Below are 16,519 nucleotides of genomic sequence, written 5' to 3' on the forward strand. Positions count from 1 at the left end.
AACCTGTTTCTCTTCTTATCATAAGTACAATGGCTGAAGATAGAAATAGCTAAAAAATTGATCAAGTGTGCAGTCCCTATATGTGTAAACTGTTTTTCTTCATAATATTATAATTACAAAGGACAAAAATTTTCAGCATTAGTTCATATTACTTATTTTGTATAGCTATTTTTTTTACTTTGAAAATGAAAATATCTTTTTTGATTTATGTATATTTTTGGTATTGTTTGTGTTTTTTTGCTTTGAAAAATAAAGTGCATATGGTTATGTATAAATCTCCATTTATCCATATATAATAAGTAGTCTTGAATACCATAATCAAATATTGCATTTTGAGATACACTGGGGTTATTGCAACTGTATCATCCCAGTGATCTCATATGAGATCACCCAATATCTCGCTTATTTCTATTTAAATCGTTATTTTGACTATTCCAGCGTGTTTCTAAGGCTGTTTTATGCTAGAAATCAAAGTTTCATGAAAAATTCTAGTTATTAGAATTATGGGAGGTAATGGGTTAAATTATGTATATATATATATATATATATATATATATATATATATACACATATATATATACATACATACACAGAGGAATGCGGAAAGGAAATAAGGTGAGATGTATATATATATATATATATATATATATATATATATATATATATATATATATATATATATATATATATATATAATATATATATATATATATATTTCGTGTATGTGTATGAACTCGAGCATACAGATATATAATAAAAACTTGCGCTTAACTTATAGCTCTCTTGATGGTGTATTGGTTTAAGTCACTCGGCACTTGTAACGTTCTCGCCGTATGGGTTAGAGTCCTTGGACATCCCTCGTTACAGTTTCTGCATGCGCCTATATGGCTTAGAATTAAAGTGCATTGTGGTTGATAAAACGTATCTCTAAACACTGGGACCCATTCAGTGTCATACAATATATATATCTATATATATATATATATATATATATATATATATATATATATATATATATAATCTTGTAATCCTTTTTCCATGTACTTGGCACTGAAGATGTAACATACGAAAGCGCTCTGCTTCGTTTAATTTTTCTTCCCAGTGGTTACTCTTGCATAATTGAACACAAGATACCAGTGTTTCTTATCAGCATATACATACAGTTGACGGGAGTGTCCGTGGTTGGTGTTTGCCTGAGAACCACGTCCATGATGGTTGAGGCGTCGGCAGCGGCTGGTCGACGATGGCTGCGGCGGTAGGCGGCGGTTGGTGCTGCGGCGCCGGCGTTAGTCAATGATGGCTGCGGCATCAGGCGGAGGTTGGTGCTGCGGCGCCGGTGGTTGGGGTTGTGTTAGCGTGGTATGATTGTGTAACATATTATCGTACATTGTACTGGTGTGTTGCTTATTTGGGGAATTATATGTTTCCCCCTCTTTATAAAATTGTCATATGTTTTGTTGTTTATTGTTTTAGTATTTATTGTAATTATGTGTACATTATGTATATTTGTAATTATAATGGATATCGCATAATGCGATGCATGTCTGTTCGCGCCAAATTGGCAACACTAGCTTGGCGTTAGTTCTGAGCAAGCCCTCATTGTATACACACGCATAGTTGTTAGTATCGGAAAAATACATTGTGTTCTCGCAGTTTGACTATCATTAGTGGCTACCCAATACATTTGGTGGCAGCGGAAAAACAATCTTTTCAGTTATTTTTTTCCATTGTGAACGTTCAGAAAAGACTTTAAATTGCAGCGCTGGACTATAGCCGGTCATAACAGTTGCATGTCTTGCCCGTTCTTTTCTCCCATTTTCATTCCACAGGCTACAGGATTTGCTTATTTGAGAGAAGTAGTAGTGCTTTCTCCCTTTGGACCAGTGACTTTTTATTTAAAAAGGCGGTGTTCAGGAACATTGTGGTTGCATAGCGCGCCAAGTGATTTTATTGGGAGACGTTTCCCCCGAGAATCTTCGTGTTCGGCCTTCTTTTGGACTGATATCGCCGTCTGCTTTTGCGGGACGATCTTCTATGGTCGCTGTGTGGATTGCAGTTGCATTGGTAATTGGATGAGGACGGATTCATGCTTGGAGTGCATAAACTAAAGCATTGGTCGGCGTCCCTGCCGGTCCTTGTGTATTCGCCGGCTCATGCACCGCGTCCGAAGACATTAGCTACCTTCGTTACTTACCAGTATTGTATATTTCCTTGCCTTAGGCATACCTGTATTGTCCTTTTTGAGATTTTGTGGACATATTGTTGTATATACATATATTTCATATCTACCGGTCGTGCCTTGGGCGGCCATTTTTATGACGTCACTAGTTGTTTACTTTTTGAAATGTTACCCCTCAGTGACGTCTTGTGTACACTTACGCATCAGTGCATTATATATTTTTTTACGTAAATTTGGCTAATTATGGTCTTACTATAATTTTTTTCTTCATTATTTGCTATATGTATTGCATTGTTTCTGTGTTTCAGTGCTTCTGTTTGTGTGAATTGTATCATTATCTTACGTTCGTGTCCCATGACCATGTGATTTATCTATATTATTATTATTATTATTATTATTTTTTTTTTTTTTCATTATTCCATGCTTTGTGCAAGTGTGTTGTATTTGCATTATTTCTTGCTTGGTGTCGGTCTTTTCGTATGTTATTACGCAGTGGGTTACAGTTGTCAAATCCTATCATGTCTAAGTCAAAGTCTAAGTCTACGTCAAAAAACTCATCTGAGACAATGGCGCACACATTGACATTATTGCATCAAGACCCGTCGGTTATGAAATTCTCTGGTCAGGATCCCCATTATAGGGCGACTGATTTTATCCGCCAATGTGAAGACTCAATTGTGCACTCTAATGTTTCGACGGGGCCTGAAAAGATCTCCTTTGTGAGGTCCCAGCTTGTGCCAAATTCTCTAGCATCGGAGTTACTTTCGGCGTCGTGTTTAGATCCCAAATCTCTGGATTATAATTATGACATCTTTAGGTCTAACTTCCTTAAACTTTTTTCAGAAACCCCTGGTGGTGGTTCGTTCCATTGGTGCTTCAAACTGGCTGATACGAGGGGTGATCAAAAAGTAATGACAGTGATACCATATATTTTCACGGTACAGAGGTAAATCCAAATAGTGGCCTACATTCCTTCAAAGTACTCCCCTCCTGCCTCTATGCAACGTTCCATCCTCTTTCGCCAATTCATGAAGCACTCACGGTACTCAGAAGCCGATATATCTCGTAGCTCTGAATTGACTGCTCGCGCCAGATCTTGGATGCGATGAAACAGCTTCCCTGCGATCGCACCCTTGATCTTTGGAAACAACCAAAAATCACAGGGAGCAAGGTCAGGCGAGTAGGGTGGGTGGGGGAGAAGTGTGATCCCCTGCTGCTCCAGGAACTGCACAGTGAGGCGAGCTTTGTGGGGGGCAACATTGTCATGGTGCAGCAAAAGGCGCGATCGGCGACGGGTTGGTGCAGTCTTGGCCTGATATTCCAGGACTCGAGGAAGGACGTGATCAGTGTAGTACTGGGCTGTGATAGTACACTGTTGAGGCATTACATCCACACACATTGGTCCTTGTGAATTGAAGAAGATGGTGAAAAGGCGCTTCCTGCTGCGAAATCCTTCCTTCAGAATCTGAGGTCGAGGTTCTTCATCACTCAACCACACCATGTTAGACTGCTTGTCTCTGGTGGTGAAGAAAGAAATCCAACACTCATCTCCGGTAGCTACATCTGAGAACCGTTTCGGACCATTTGGCTCGAATTCAGCCAGCCATAGACGACAAATCCGCACCCGTTCGCTCTTCTGCTCTTCCGTAAGCAAATGAGGTATCCATCGAGCACACTTCTTCCTCAACCCTAAGTGTTCATGCACGATGTCATGTGCGCTCCCATAACTGACACCGAGCTCCAAGGATAAGAATCGAAGAGTAACAGTTGGATCTTCGTCAATGACGGCCCGCGCACGGACCGTCGTTGCTTCGGTCACGGATGTCCGAGGGCGGCCAGGACGATGATCATCTTCTAGCTGCAATTTTCCGGCTGCGAAAGCTCGAATCCAGCGGGAAACAGTTTCCAGTGATGGAGTAGACTCGGGAAAAACTTGCAACAATTCCTCTCTGATCTCCGTTGCTTTTTTCCCGAGTTTCCACCTTGTGAAGGTGTAGAATCTGCAGCCTTCTTTCGAAAAATCCATGTTTCCGGTTAGAGAGGCAAACCAACAATGACGCAATCGCACAGCGCAACGATAAAATGTAAGCTAGACAAACAGCGACAAGCTCAAACATGTAACAACAGGCAACACTTGCTGCCCCTTGCTCCCCCCCCCCAACACTTATAGTCTCAGCTACGAGTCCGACTGTCATTACTTTCTGATCACCCCTAGTACTCTCGTATCCCGACTGGGCACTCTTGATTATAGACGGGCGCAATCTCAGGCCAGTGTAATTGTTGTTGATGCTTAAGAGTCACTTTCACATGCAGATTGGGTAGATAATGGCAATATCACTTTAGGTAGATTTTGTCTTATTTTGGAATTTTTGATGGATATTCTTTTCTTGGTGCCTTCTGAGAGAAGAGCTGCATCTTCTCTCAAGTATACGACTGATGAGACTCTATTGTCTTTTGCGACGAAGCTTTCCTGTAAACTAGGGGAAGTACCTTCTAGTTCTTTGTGTATTAGCAATACTCATCAACATGCCCATGTCCCTTGTTCTCCTCAGCCCTCTCAGTCTACAGTTCCTACTCATAGTTCCCCTCAATCTACAGTTACCCCCCTCCCCTGTTATGTAACTTTTGTAACAGGTATGGTCATTCAAGCGAATTTTGTTACCGCCGTAGGCGCCAGGTACACAAGTCAAGACTGTCCCCTGTTCGCAGGAGTGTACCTACTGTTTCTTCTAATATGTCGCATGACCTTTCTAGAGTAGAACCTCAAGGTAGACTCAGTTATTGAAACTTAAGGATGAGACTTCTCAACAGCATCGTCAATCCCATTTTCACCAGCGCGTGTTTCACAACCCAAAGAGTTGACCAGCAATGTTCGGTCTCAAATAATTCCCTTTGTGGCTGTTGAGTCTTCTCAATTACTTACCTTTCAATTTCTTACTAGGGATACGCCTCTTTCTGTCACTGTAGATACTGGCTTATTTTGCTCTACGGGAATTGTATAATCTCCCTTTATCTCCCTTTTGTAATAATTTGCATTCTGTGCAAGGTTCTCCCTTGCTTGTTCTTGGATCTGTTTGTCTTCCCTTACAGTTTCCCTCGCATGCTACAGTCTTCAATGTCACTTTTGTTGTTGTCTCTGGCATTGCCCTTAAGTGTGATTGTCTCTTGGGTATTGATGCTCTTACAGCTCATGGCATAGATATTTCTCCTAGTCGCCGTGTAGTGACTTTCTGCAATTGTGATATCTCTGCATCGGATAGGCCAGTTTCTGTTTGTGATTCTACTGTGCTTGATCAGTCCGCACATGTGCCTGTACCAACTTCTAAGCGATCTAACCCTGTTTCTCATTATGCTGCTGTTGTTATAGGAGAGCATCCTATTGAACCTTCAAGTTCTGTTCGAGTTCCGGTGCGCGTCTCAGGTGCCCCGATGGGTCTGACGTTCTCTCTTTGTCTGACTCTATTCGTATTCGTCGGCTTGCACTAGAAGGAACTCTCTCCACTATTCGCGAGGATCATGTTACCACGGCGATGGTAACCAATGTCACGGGTGCTCCTATTCCTCTCTCTCCTGGCAGTCACTTAGGCTCCTTTGAGGTGGTACACGTTGCTCCTTTCCAGGACTCGCCTATTATAGCAGCTTCTGTACCCTGCTCACTTAGCTTCTGAGTTTGCCACATTTGTAGGCGAGATTGATTTTCCTGAAGAGACGCCTCGTCTCCTTAACCTGTTAGATACTCACCGTCAGGCTTTGGCTTTACCAGGTGATTCGTTAGGGGTTACGGACCGTGTGGTTCATAGAATTGATCTTCAGCCAAGTACTCGTCCTGTTTACGTCCCCTCTTACAGGCTACCTCACTCTCGTCGGCTTATAGCCCAGTCCTTGGTTGACGATTTATTGCGTGAAGGTGTTGTACAGGAGTCCCACTCAGAGTGGAACTCGCCTCTTCTCCTGGTGCCTAAGAAAGATGGATCTTTTCGTCCTGTTGTTGATTACAGGGAAGTTAATGAGGTCACTCTTCCAGACCATTATCCTCTGCCTCTCTTAAGCGAGCTTCTTCAGTCCATTGGCACTGGTAATGCGGTGTTCACCACCTTAGATTTAAAAGCAGGTTTTTGGCAGATACCCCTGGAGGAGAAGTCTCGTAAAGTCACGGCCTTCTCGACTCCCAGTGGGCACTATGAATGGCTTCATTGCTCCATGGGTTTGCGGAATGCTCCTTTGACTTGCCAGCGCTTATTTAACTCCATTTTTCATGGCTTAGTTAGGAATGGACTTTTTGTTTACCTGGATGATTTGATTTTAGTTTCCAAAGATGTGGAAAACCACTTTACTAAGTTGTCCATGGACTTGCAACGTTTTGCTGAAGCTGGGTTGAAACTCAACTTCCCCAAGTGTTCCTTTTTCAAGTCTAGTATCCAATTCCTAGGTCATGTTGTAGACAAACATGGTATCCACACCACAGGTGATAAAATCAAGGCAGTGAAGGACTTCCCTATACCGAAGTCAGTTGAAAATGTACGTTCCTTCCTGGGACTTGCAGGATACTATCGGGCATTCATTAAAGACTTTGCTTCAATTGCTTCCCCTCTCACTCGCCTTCTCAAGAAGGACTTTTCCTTCCAGTGGCGTGATGTTCATCAGACAAGTTTTAATTCCTTGAACCTTGCTCTTACTGAAGCGCCTGTGTTGGCCTTCCCTGATTATAGTATCCCCTTTACCATTTGTACAGATGCTTCTGGTACAGGTATTGGAGCTGTACTCATGCAACAAGTAGATGGATGTAGACCTCATGTTATGGCATATGCTAGTCGCATTCTTAATAAGCCTGAGTCCCGTTACTCTGTTACTCATTTAGAGGCCCTGGCAGTGGTGTGGGCTTTAAAGCACTTCCGTGATATCATTTTTGGATATCCTATTACAGTCTACACGGACCACACTACTGTCACTCAGCTTTTTAAGGGCAAGAATCTGTCAGGCCGCCTAGCCAGATGGTTCCTCACGATCGAGGAATTCAATCCAACCCTTAAGCATATCCCCGGGCGTGCGAACCACGTTGCTGATGCACTTTCACGGAATATCCCTGTTGCTGCTGTTACCGTGATTCATAACTTTTCCCTGCAGGATCTGGCCAAAGCTCAGCGTGAAGACCCTGTTTGGTCTGCAGTCATTTATGCTTTGGAGTCTGGTGATGATTCCACCTTACCAGCTTTACCAGTACCTCTGTCCCAATTTTCCCTGCAGGGCAAGGTTCTCATTCGTAATGTGGAAGTGTTTGAGCAAGATGTGGCACAGCTAGTGATCCCTGAGTCTCTAGTTCCCGTTGTTTTGTCCCTTGCTCATGATGCCCCTCAGGCTGGTCACCCAGGTCGTGACAAAACTCTGGCTATGGCACGGAAGAAGTATTATTGGCCTAAAATGCGACTAGACATTACCTATCATGTAGCCCGGTGTAGTTCTTGTGCCCAGAACAAAGGTTCTACGAGCACTGCTCCCATCCTAGAGTACCCCACTCCTTCTCGCTCTTTTCAGACTGTGGCTATGGACCTTTTGCAACTGCCTCGTAGCACTCAGGGCTCTGTGTATGTCCTTGTGTGTGTGGACCACTCCACTTTAGTCGTTTTGTAGTCTTAGCTCCCTTACGTAATAAATCTGCACCAGTTGTAGCACATGCTTTAGTTTCCCATGTGTTGTGTTCATACACCACTCCTTCGGTGCTCCTTAGTGATAATGGGACGGAATTTAGGAACGAGGTTTTGGCAGGTATTTGCGAACGTTACGGCATCAAACAGACGTTCGTGACTGCTTATCATCCGGCGTCCAATGGTCTTGTTGAGAGGACGAACAGGAAAATATTAGAGATCCTACGTCACCTTGCTAGTAATTTTCATGAGTCTTGGGATGATTGGCTTCCCCTTGTCAGTGCTTGTATCAATAGCACCATTAATGTTTCTACGGGCAAAACGCCTCATTATGTTATTTTTGGAGTTGAGAAACGGCTCCCATATGATGTGCTTGACAGCCCTGCTCGTCCCACAAATATATATATATATATATATATATATATATATATATATATGTGTGTGTGTGTGTGTGTGTGTGTGTGTGTGTGTGTGTGTGTGTGTGTGTGTGTGTGTGTGTGTGTGTGTGTGTGTGTGTGTGTGTGTGTACGTATGTATTTACGTATGTATTTACGTATGCGTATATATATATATATATATATATATATATATATATATATATATATATATATATATATATATATATATATATGTATATTCCATAGACCCTGCACGTGGATATTGGCCGGTAGGATCAGGTCTGCTGACTCATCAACTAAACCTGCAACACTTTATGTATAGACATGGACCGTGGAATACTTCAGAACAGGTCCAAAATGATTACCAATGAAAAATCTTACCAAGTTGATTTATGACAGATACTTGACAGGTCTCTGTGCGTTCACCTCACAATATGAGAGCGAGAGACCGTGTTACCTAGACTCAAGCTATGTAGAGTCTAATGGGAAATATTGGACAGCTCGGAGGCTGTACCCGGATTCCTGTGGCCCGCCGATCGCTTGCAAGGAAGATCAGAGTGACGGATCCAGCAACCCGTGATATGGTTAATTTTTACTTGATTATTTATCTATTTCATTACTTGTGTGTATATTTGTCTTATGCATTTTATTTGATAATTTATATATCTATGTTTTATTTTCTATGTGGTTAGTATTTCTATGATTAGAAACCTATTGATATCCATAGTGGTGTTTGCCTTTTGTACTTTATTTATTTGTTAGTTTATTTGTTTCATTTGTAATTGCTTTATTGGCTATGATTAGAAGCCTAGGAACGTCCACAGCCATAGAACTATTTCTAACTGGACAGATGTATTTGAAGCCATTGCTTCGAATATTTGTGACAGCGCGAATATTTTGAGAGAGAGTGAGAGAGAGAGAGAGAAAGAGAGAGAGAGAAAGAGAGAGAGAGAGAGAGAGAGAGAGAGAGAGAGAGAGAGAGAGAGAGAGAGAGAGAGAGAGAGAGAGAGAGAGAGAGAGAGAGAGAGAGAGAGAGAGAGGCAGGCCCTATTATTGGAAAGTTACCTTTTGTAATTTCGTGGACGGGGAGAGCTCTAGCAATCCCCTTACTTTAGACCTGGCGACTGTTTGCAGAGGTTCCCGTTCAAGCCTTCGTCAAACGATTTCATTCAGTTGAGGGAGACATTGGGGTTCCGGTCGTTCGTGTCCCCTTTTTGGTGAATAAACTCGTCTTCTTGAGCTGTCATGTCACTGTGATGTCACAGATGTCTTTGTGATGAAGCGGTGAAGAATGATGACGTGAAAAAGATTAATGTATCAAGTGGATTACGTTTGCTTCCTCGCCATTCCAATATTTATATATTTCCATTAATTTCTGAAGAGGTTACCAAGTGTAAATTATCTTTGTAATACTCGATAATATGATGATAGTGTCTGCGATTTAGTATTGAACTCTCGTAGGCACAAAATTCTTGTGAAACAACAGTAAAGTAAATTGATTATGGAACGCTGCCAACATATGCTGAGTGCTGTTCCTCATTGCTGCAAGTATACAATTGCTTCACTCGTAAGTATCACAGGACAATGACGGGTGGCTTCAACAAAATTATAAGAAACGTATCTCTACGTCCAAGTTTTATGATATAAAGTTAAGACGTCGTAAGAGACTTATCCAGTTCGTAAAACCACAATCTATCCGCCTTCCACAGCGCCCTAGAAGACATCAGTAAGAGTAGTATTTACAAGTGGAAGCAGCTGTGCCTCAAGTGCAACTGCAGAGGGTACATATTTTATTGTCAATATACTTTGGGAGTATCGCATCGAAGAGGTGGGGTCATATGAATGGTAATTTTCTATATGCGAGTATTTATTTATTTATTATTACTATTTTCTTTTGTCTTTCTTTTTTTTTTTTAGTCACCGGTCATAAAAAAGAAATTGCTGGGTGCCTCTGTTCCGTGGGGGTGTCACTAGTCCCCCCAAAAAAGTCGACTGGACGAGTAAAACCTAGGCATGACCTCACGAATCTCGGGTTCGGAGGTATACGAGTATGTAGTTGGCAGCAGCTCGAACCGAGGAGAAAAGTGTCACCCGCTACGGAAAAGGTGTTAATTTGATTCATCAGATATTTGTGCATCTTTATTCCTACCATTTATTTGCACCTGGCCTGATCTGACTTACCTTAACCTTCTTTGGCATTCATATAAAAAAAACAAGAATTCATCCAAAGTGCAGCGGGGGGAAGGGGTTCGAAGGATCCATAGTCGGAGATCGAGGTCGGGGTTTGACCCACTGGAGGGGAAAAAATGCGTTCTCCATGTCCACACACGAATGAGTTTTTTTTTTCTTTCTTTTTTTCCAAAGTAAATAATGACGTGGCTCAATTAAATCAACCATTCTATTCACGGGTGCACTTGCGGAGCCTGTCGCATCCACTCGCTTTTTATTTTTCAGCTGCAGTAGCGGAGAGAGAGAGAGAGAAAGAGGGTGAGAGAGAGAGAGAGAGAGAAAGAGAGTGAGAGAGAGAGATCTAATGGGGTTTATTCGACCCGTCAATACCCAAGGGACGTGAGCTGGCGTCAAATGAATCACTCTCTCTCTCTCTCTCTCTCTCTGTCTATCTATCTATCTGTCTCTCTGTCTATCTATCTATCTAGCCGTCTATTTATCTGTCTGTCTTTCTTTCTCTGGAGTCCCTGACCCTTTGACTTTTGTTCGAAATTTTTAGGAAAGGAACAGTTGCTGTTAATCACTAGAGTATTACATTTTCGAGGCAGTTTTACTCTTTGTGATTATTATTTTTTTGACGCACAGAGTTTCTCATAACTTTGTGAGGAAAGTTGGTCATTTACGTTATGTTTTTGATACTCTGATATTGTATAATTTCTTCACCTAGTGAACACAAGGTCAGAGTAAATCTTATCCATAACATTATCATCAGTATGGTACCATGATAATATGAATAATGTGACATGAATATGGTGCCGGTACTTTGAAAAAGAAAAATGTCAGCAACATCAGGCTGGACTTTTCCTTGACACGAATAAAATCGGCTGCTGGCGGTTTGAGAGGAAAAGGACCACTCGTCACGGAAGTACATCAGTAGACGTCAGTTGGTTTTAGTTTACTTGTTTTATTGCGGACAGTCGAAAGTGACCCATGGCATATCGCAATTATGCAAATAGAATGACAAATGTTGAATGTTTTTATTTGTATTTTTATTTATTTACTTATTTATCACTATTTATTTATTCATTTTTGTCGACAGTATTGTATGAATGGAACACTGACAACGAGAGCTTTATATATTTGCACAGTTCCAACATGTCAGGGGCAGGTTGAGGTGTCCGCAGTGTTGCATTTGTGTTCCGAATCCCTTGTTGTTGGTGTGGTGTCGCTCCGTATCACCCAAAGTGCTTCTTTGCCTGTGTGTGTCTGCCTTCATTCTTCCCTTCTTCTGTCGACTTCGATACTGCAGCTCGAGATAGGAGGAGGAGGAGGAGGAGGAGGAGGAGGAGGAGGAGGAGGCAGAGGGGTGGTGGAATTGGGAGGTAAGAGGATGGGGGTGAGCATATAGCCGGAAGGAAGGGGCTGAAAGTGGATGGAGATTGAGAGGAAAGATAAGAAACGAAGAACAGAAGGAAGAATAAGGGAGAGACTAGAGGAAGAAAGGAGGACGAGGAGGAGGAAGAGGAGAAGGAGAAGGAGGATCACAATCAAGAAAGGAAGAGGGGAATATGGAAATTCGTGAAAATGGAAGCTCAGGGTACCTGGTGGAATTGATAGATGGAATGGGATTAGGAAGGAGAGGTGGATGGTGAAGGGAGTGGGAAAGGGGCTGAGGGAAGTCGGGAAGTGGACATGTACAGAAGTACTTGTAACTGCTGGTCAGCATACTAGTGCAGTCTCGTTCAGCTGCACATGAAGATGCTGCAGCTTTGCACCGACGTACTGGAGCAACTGGGCTACACTCAAGTTGTGAAACGACTGAAACTGCTTTGAAACCAGTTATGGGAATTGGTTTTAGGGGTAACATTACACTTTAATGGTGTTTTCAGGATTGATGCTCGGAAGTCATGATAAATGTCTCTATGAGCACAGATATTGTAAAATGAGGGAAAGAAAAAAATTGAAACTGTGAATAGGTACATGCTGTATCCCTAACATAGCTTCCCCCACAAGTTCCACCACTGTTAGAAAAAAAAGGGGGGGGGCAAAGAGCCATCATGGTCAACGGCAACTATTAACACACACATACCCGTCTAGTCGACTCCGCTGGCTGTGGATGAGCACCGGCATCTGTCGGGACGGGAGCCAAGGGGCGCCGACGGAGTGGAGCTGGCTCCCTGCTCTGCCGCATCATCCCGAGGCTTCGTATGCATGTCTCTCAACAATCCATGAGCTTGCGCTGTTTTATTATTTTTTCCTGTACAGAAGAGGTGAAAGGTGTTATAATTCCAGACTCGCTTCATCATTATCATGTGCTGAGGAATGCGTTACGAGGCCATCAGCCAAAAGCCACTCGTAATGCACATTTTTTGGGTGCATTGAGAGAGAGAGCTTCTGTCGTGATCATTTTTCTTTCCGTACAAAGACCCACTCGGCATATTTTACAGGTGGGCGTTTGTCTTTGTCCCTGAAAGGCCTCTGCAACATGGTTTTGCTCTTCATGAGGAGACTTGGTTGTTATATTTTTATATTTCATTTATTCAAAGACTACCTTTTGTCATGGTACTAGGCAAAGGAATATTTAATACGTTCTATGTGAAATCCCTCCACTCTCTTTGTTTGCTTAATTTCTGGCATATTTTTCTTTTAGCTCCTCCTTACGGAAATCAATGGAATAACTTGACAGCAGCCAGGATATTAGTGCAAATAGCAACAGGCACGGAAGGGGCTCATCTTGTGGCATCAGCCAGAATAAAACAGTTAGAGGAAACACTGGGTTCTAGTGGGTTATGGGGAGTTAAGTTATTTGAGATAAGAAGGTTCGTTCATATCTACACCCTTTATTTGTGTATATTGTCAACAATAACCAGCGCTTCTACCCTGCGGGACAATATCACACTGAAGAGGTGGAGTCGGAAAGGAGAGATTTGAGAAGAGCAGTAGAACAGAGGGACAGTAAAAGTTAAAAGTGACCAGTATTCCTTTTTTGGGAAAAGCGATGAATTTCCATTCAAAAAAGAATACTGAGTGACTCTGGTCCCTAAGATATGGACCGTTTAGAATATGCAGATAATACGCTACACAGGGACGTTTAGTGTGTACAGTAGATGGCATGCGTCCAGGCTGCCTCACACAAACGAATATAATATATCGGGGGTGAAGAATCTTCGGCGGGAGCCCGTCGGGAGTGACAAGAGCTCGGGACGCCCACTTCCGGAAGAACCTTCTTCGTCTAGAGACTCTAGAGTCTAGACAAAATTTCCAGGTAGTGGAGAAACACGGCCCGGAGGCTACGGAGGAGGAACCCAGAAGAAGTTGAGGACATCGGTCGTCCAAGGAACTCCCCGTCAGGAGTAAAAGGGCCTGAGCGAATGACGGGAGAGCATTAGTGAGCCAATAACCAGTGTATACGAAAATGATGAGGAAATCCGAAGGATAAAGCGGAGTTCGTTCATCGCTCTTTCAGGAAGGAAAGACTTGGGGGTCTTAGGGATGAGGATGAGGAAGACGAAGGCGAAGAAGGGAGACTGGAAGGCGAGACAAGGACGAGGTGAAGGAGGTTGTAGGAGGAAGAGGAGGGGGAGGTACACCTCATTTATTTCATTAAGGTGGAGATTTTTTTTTTTTTTTTTTTTTTTGCAGTGTTGGTGATGTAACTAAACCCTTTAATTGATTTACAATTTGTCTTTTTTTTTTGTTTATTTATTTTTATTTACTGTGCTTCCGTAAACAAGACTTATTCGAAATGCTTCTATTTTCATCTAATAAATTTCCATTTACATCTAATTCATATATTCCCTTTGACAAGAATGTTACTGGAACTGATTATAAAATTTTATACGTCCTTTGACGAGACTTCCTCGAACGACTTAGGCAATTTTTGGCTAATGAATTGGCATCAGCAAAGGGACAGTAATTTTACTGTCCCTCTGCTATAAATGAGGCAAGAGTGGGAATATGGCGGCATTTGTCAACCCCCTCCCTACCGAGGTCATGTCACGGAGATGAATAAATTTGCCTCGAGAGAGTCGGAATGAAAGAAGCACTGCCCGATACGGACGGGGATAGCTGGAGGGGGTAACGAGAGATACGACGGAGCTTGATTCCAAAGTTCGTCGACAGGGTTTCCGTCACCTCAATCAGGTGTCTGTAAAAAAGAAAGAAAGAAAGAAAAAAGTTATGTATACATATATATATATATACTGTATATATATATATATATACATATATATATATATATATATATATATATATATAGATATAGATATATATATATGTATATATATATATATATGAATATATATATATATATATATATATATATATATATATATATATATAGTGTATATATATTAAGGGTATATAAGGGCAGGAGGTATTCTCTCAAACATGTTTCATTAAAAGTGATAGATAATTCGGCATTTTGAATCTTAACGCCGGCAACGTAAAACACCCACGTCCAGCTAAAGGCTACATCAATTTAACAGATAAAACTCGCACACCAGAACAAGAAGAACTGCTGAACTTTGGTTTAAACTGCCACATTATGTCGAAACCAAAGAAGCATCAAAAGCGAGTAGAATGTGAAATACTTCTTGATGACATTGAAAATTTTGAAAAAAAGGGTGAAGTCACCGTAGAACCCAACTTAAAACAAGAAATAGTCACAGAAGCATCTAAATCAAGAGGTAATTTTAAAAGCAAACTCATAGACCAGAAACACATCATGGCAGCAAAACAGTTAAAGAAAGACCCGGACATTACCATCAGAAAAGCTGACAAAGCCGCCGCTTACGTCCTCATGAACACCTCCGAGTACTTGGACAAAATGGACACCATTCTCAGCGATGAAACTAAGTTCAAGAAGATATCAAAAGACCCCACGGAATCCCTAAAAAAGAAATTAAACAAGCTCATTACCATCAATAATGCTGCAAATACTTCCATCAAGTTTAACAAGCTAACCGGAGACTACAGTATGGGATACTGCTATGGCAACATAAAAACCCACAAACCAGGAAATAAGCTCAGACCTATTATCTCACAAATTCCAACTCCAACCTACGGCATCGCAAAACAATTGTGTACCATTCTAACTCCATACGTTCCTGCAACCTATGTCCTGCATTCAGCTACTGACTTCTTGGACGTCCTTAAAACAACAATCCAATAGGTACCATAGCTTTTCTTCACGTAGAATCGCTATTTACTTCCATTCTAATTCAGCGTACCATCAACTATATCATTGATCGTGTTTACCACAATACTAATACTCCAAAGCTTCCAATCCCTGAGTCCACGCTCCGTAGCCTTCTCCATTGCTACGCTACAGAAGCACCCTTCATCTGTCCCTGCGGTATGAAATATCAACAAATAGACGACTTCGCTATGGGTTCGCCACTTGGAGTCCTGTTTGCAAATTTCTTTATGGATTGCATTGAAGATGTGTTCAGCAAATTCGAAAAACCTGAAATTTATTGTCGTTATATTGACATGGAGATATAATATTACTTAAGAACTATCTCCAAGATGCCTCCGGTTTAACCTTCACGATAAAAAATAGCGTAGAAGGATCCATGCCATTCCTTGACATTCTTGTTAAACAACAACAACGAAAATTCAATACAGACACCTATGTTAAACCTACAAACACAGGCCAATGCATGAACGGAAGAAGTGAATGTCCACAAAAGTGCATAAATTCCACTATCAGTGCCTATATACGTAGAGCTCTTACTGCAGCACATGGACAAAAGCTCACACGGAAATAGTAAGATCCACACAAGTACTTTTAAACAACGGATTCAACAAAAATGATATTGTGGCTATTATTAAAAAAAAATTATTGACCGATGGTATCATACCCAGCAAGATACTACAGAGAAAAAAGAAGAAATCAAGATATACTATCGAGCCTTTTTCTCCACGGCATACAAAGAAGATGAAAGAATATTAAAACAAATAATAAAAAGAAATGTCAAACCCACAACTCCCGATAAGAGAATAAACGTAGTAATATATTATAAAAGCCAGAAAACCAGCCACCTGTTACTACGAAATAGCCCAAACATAATTAAAGAGCCAACTCAACAATTGCATGTCGTCTATAGGTTTACTTGCAAACGAAGGAA

The 16,519-nt window shown here is 41.5% G+C and overlaps 1 protein-coding gene across 1 annotated transcript; it reads left to right on the forward strand.

Annotated features, from left to right (window-relative positions):
- Nucleotides 1-14,934: 14,934 nt before the first annotated feature.
- LOC143038317 (uncharacterized) lies at nt 14,935-15,561 on the forward strand. Its single transcript, XM_076207341.1, has one exon. The coding sequence runs from the start codon at nt 14,935-14,937 to the stop codon at nt 15,559-15,561; it is 627 nt and encodes a 208-aa protein (XP_076063456.1).
- The last annotated feature ends 958 nt before the right edge of the window (nt 15,562-16,519 follow it).

The sequence above is a fragment of the Oratosquilla oratoria genome, chromosome 24, assembly GCF_046742065.1.
Source record: "Oratosquilla oratoria isolate Oo_2021 chromosome 24, ASM4674206v1, whole genome shotgun sequence".
In the NCBI taxonomy this organism is placed as follows: domain Eukaryota; kingdom Metazoa; phylum Arthropoda; class Malacostraca; order Stomatopoda; family Squillidae; genus Oratosquilla; species Oratosquilla oratoria.

Bases quoted from the DNA above. Each gene is read 5' to 3' on its own strand.
- LOC143038317 (XM_076207341.1), top strand. From the start codon at position 14,935: ATGTCGAAACCAAAGAAGCATCAAAAGCGAGTAGAATGTGAAATACTT.